The sequence below is a fragment of the Monopterus albus genome, unplaced genomic scaffold (genome assembly GCF_001952655.1).
Source record: "Monopterus albus unplaced genomic scaffold, M_albus_1.0 scaffold26.1, whole genome shotgun sequence".
NCBI classification, from domain to species: domain Eukaryota; kingdom Metazoa; phylum Chordata; class Actinopteri; order Synbranchiformes; family Synbranchidae; genus Monopterus; species Monopterus albus.
In genome coordinates, this window is record NW_018127906.1 from 3,680,418 (window position 1) to 3,684,130 (window position 3,713).

A 3,713-nucleotide genomic window follows, 5' to 3' on the forward strand; every position below is an offset into this window, starting at 1 on the left:
AAGCACGGGGAGAACATGCAAACTCCACACAGAAAGGTCCCAGGTGGGGCCCGAACCTGGAACCTTCTCGCTGTGAGGCAACGGCGCCAACCACTGTGCCACCGTGCTGCCCAACGTTAATCATCATCTACTAATCAATGGTTAGTGATAATGTTCTAAGAAACACAGCAAAGAAGTAGCAAACACGGATGTAAACAAAAGGTTTTTGAACAATAACTTCAGCACTAGACTACCTTAAAAATAGTGTGTAGACAGGCTTCAACAGCACCTCTCTACATCAGGACAAGTTTCAGAGCAGATTTCTACAGCAAAAAAATATTTGAACAAGTTGCATTCAGTAGCTTTAAATAAAGGATCTGAATATTTCCTCCACTACTGATGCTAACATGCAAACTATAAAGTCAACCAGAGGCAGAGCAGGAGCAAGTCTTCACACACATGGGTGTGTGTCTCAGACTCTGACACAGACAGAAGCAGGGCAGGATACAGTTTTAGTCCATGACTATTTTGCTACAAACATTTGCCCACCAGTGTGGCAGGTGGTCTTCTTTACTCACTAAATGGAAAATCTACCAGTTTTAGGCTCCTGGTGGGTGTTAACTTCTGACTCTGTTTGCAATTTATTTAAGAAACAATTCTGTTTCAATTACTTTAATAATATTAATGGTGTAACATGTTATATGATGATACTGTGAAACCACAATATTTTCTAGGACAGTTATCATACTGGGAAAATCTCACACTGTTGCTACCCTACTTCTCACCTGTGTGGACCTTCATGTGGACCCGCAAGGCCCCGCTCTGTGTGAAACTTTTTCCACAAGTGCTGCAAGGAAACAGCCTTTCACCTGTGTGGGTTCTTAAATGGGCAGACAAGGTTGACCTCCATCTGAATCCTTTCCTACAGATGTTGCAAACATGCGGCTTCATACCTGTGTGGATTTTCATGTGGACCCACAATGTGCTGCTGAATGTGAAACGTTTCCCACAAATGCTGCAAGGAAACGGCCTTTCACCTGTGTGGATTCTTAAATGAGCAGTCAAGGTTGAGCTCTGACTGAATCCTTTCCCACATGTTTTACAGGAATATGGCTTCTCACCAGTGTGGATGTTCATGTGCTCATGCAAGTTACCTTTTTGTCTGAAACTCTTCCCACAGGAGCTGCAAACATATGGTTTCTCACCTGTGTGGACACTTAAGTGGCTAGTCAAATATGCACTACGCCTGAATCCTTTCCCACAGGTGTTGCAAACATATGGTTTCTCACTTGTGTGGATAATTAAGTGTCTAGTCAAATATGCGCTACACCTGAATCCTTTCCCACAGGTGTTGCAAACATATGGTTTCTCACCTGTGTGGATGCTTAAGTGTCTAGTCAAATATGAGCTACGCCTGAATCCTATCCCACATGTTTTGCAAACATATGGTTTCCCACCTGTGTGGATACTTAAGTGTCTAGTCAAATATGAGCTACGCCTGAATCCTTTCCCACATAAGTTGCAAACATATGGCATCTCACCTGTGTGGATTCTCAAATGTCGGTTCAAATTCGACTTGCACTTAAATTCTTTCCCACAAGTGTCACATTTGAAGGACTTGTTACCTGTGGTAGGATCAGAGTCAGTCTGTGACATGGGAGAGTTGTCCACATTGCTACTGTGACTGGTTGATCCTGAGTCTACATGCTGGTTTCCTCTCTGATCCTGGCTCTCAGCTACAGGAGAGCTGTGAGAGAGGAGCTGCTGGTCACTGTCTGGTTCTGGTTTACTGTGGTCACTGTCCTCATAAGTAGGAGTCAACATAAAGGGATTGGTCTCTTGCTTCAGTCCAAGCTGCTCTCCCTCCTGAATGCTACAGAGTTCCTCCTGTTCCTCTTTATTCTCTGGAGGCTCTGGGTCCTCTTGGTCCAGACTGGAGTTCCTCTCCTGGTCACAGAGCTGATGGTCAGCCAGAACCTCCTCCTCCTTACAGACATCTTGCTGAGGCAGCTCTGGAGGAACAGATGGACACAGGGAACAGGTCACTGATGAGTAGAGCTGAACCCAGGAAATCTTCACGGGAGAGAAAGTTAACCCGAAAAATGCAGGAGCTGAAGGAACAAGAGGCTTCTCAGAAGGAGAGTAAATTTTTCAGGCTATATGGAAGCTGGAAAGAACAAATTAGAGCCACACGTATCAGACTTAAGGATGAGTGTTCTGACCAAGACTTGGGTGAAATGATGGATGTGGTGGAAGGGCTGGAGGTACAAGTGAGAGGTGCGTATGAAAATATACGATCTCAATCAGCACCCTCCACAGAGATTAGAAGAAAAATTGACTCCTGCACAGCAGTAACGGCAGATTTGATGAGCTTAATGAAAGTGCGCATGAGTGAAGTGGGACTAGAAGAGTTTGATGCTAAAGCAGAAAATGCAAGACTTCATATGGTGCTTGACAGAGAGTACGCCCAGTCAGTGTTTGGGACAACAATCTCCAGACTTACTGCTCGTAGCCATCGCTCAGTCTGTTCATTGGACCAGCAAAGCATCACAGCAAAAAGAGCAGAGTGTGCTGCACAGTTAGCCGCAAAGGAGGTTGAAATGAAAATGGAAGAGGCAATTGCTGCACAAAAGCAAGAACTTAAAAGGCTAGAAAATCAAAGAGATCTTCAAGTAATGGCTCATTTGCACACTGATGCATGAACTTAAAAATGTGATAACAGCAACTTCCCTTTTATTCTTGAGTAAAAAGTTACAAATTAGCAAATGCGGCAATTTCATATCAGCCAAAATTAGAACAGTAAATAAAATTTTTAACTTCAATATAGTTCAATTTAATTTATATAACAACACTCAGCTTAGGACATTTTACATAGGCCTACAATGGGGATCCTCCCATGATGCTCTGCTCCTCTCTCCATCTTATTTCTGTATACCACCATTACATGACCTAACTCATGTTCATCCAAAGCTGAACATTCTTGATGAACAGTCACCAGCCACAATGACTGGTCCACTGTTTGTTTGTTTTGTCTTGATGCTTTTCTTTCTGTTCTCTCTCCTCTATCCACTCACCCCAACCAGTCGAGGCAAAAGGCTGCCCACCCAGAGCCGGGGTGTGTTGGAGGTTTCTTCTGTTAAAGGGAGTTTTTCCTCCCCAGTGTTCCTCAAGGGGGATTTGTTGGGTTTTCATTATAATAATATAAGGTCTAGACCTCACTATATAAAATGTTTTAAGATGATTGTTGATATACTAATAAAATTGAACTGTATTGAATTTGTTAAAAAATTTATTTACTGTTCTAATTTTGGCTGATATGAAATTGCCGCATTTGCTAATTTGTAACCTCACTACGATTCCAATGATTATTTTTTTGGTTTAACAATTTTAATTACACTGATGAACAAAAAAACAAAAATTTTCTGGCACGGAAATTTATAGATGTTATAGATTAATTTAGGGGTGCTGAATCCAAATCAGATCTCGGATTTACTTTATCACATCACATTTTTGCACAACCAATACACCCCATTTTCATGTAATTTACCAGTAATATGAACTTTTCACTATTCATCATTGTTAGTTGTTATTATCCTCAATTTGTATGATTTTTAATTACTGCATGACTTCCGGCGCCGACAGTGATGGCAGTCGTGGTTACTCACGCTCTCATGTGTTTGTTGTTTTTCTTTGTTTTTTTTTTTTTTTTTTGTGCAACTCATCCCGGGTTTCTT

The 3,713-nt window shown here is 41.8% G+C and overlaps 1 protein-coding gene across 1 annotated transcript in view; it reads right to left on the reverse strand.

Moving 5' to 3' along the window:
• Positions 1-51: 51 nt before the first annotated feature.
• The window catches only part of LOC109957296 (zinc finger protein 501-like), a 19,850-nt gene continuing 16,188 nt past the window's right edge, over positions 52-3,713 (reverse strand). Inside the window, exon 2 of the mRNA XM_020595057.1 lies at positions 52-1,991. Within this exon, the coding sequence (XP_020450713.1) occupies positions 754-1,991 (1,238 nt within the window). The 3' untranslated portion in view covers positions 52-753. The remainder of the gene's footprint in view (positions 1,992-3,713) is intronic.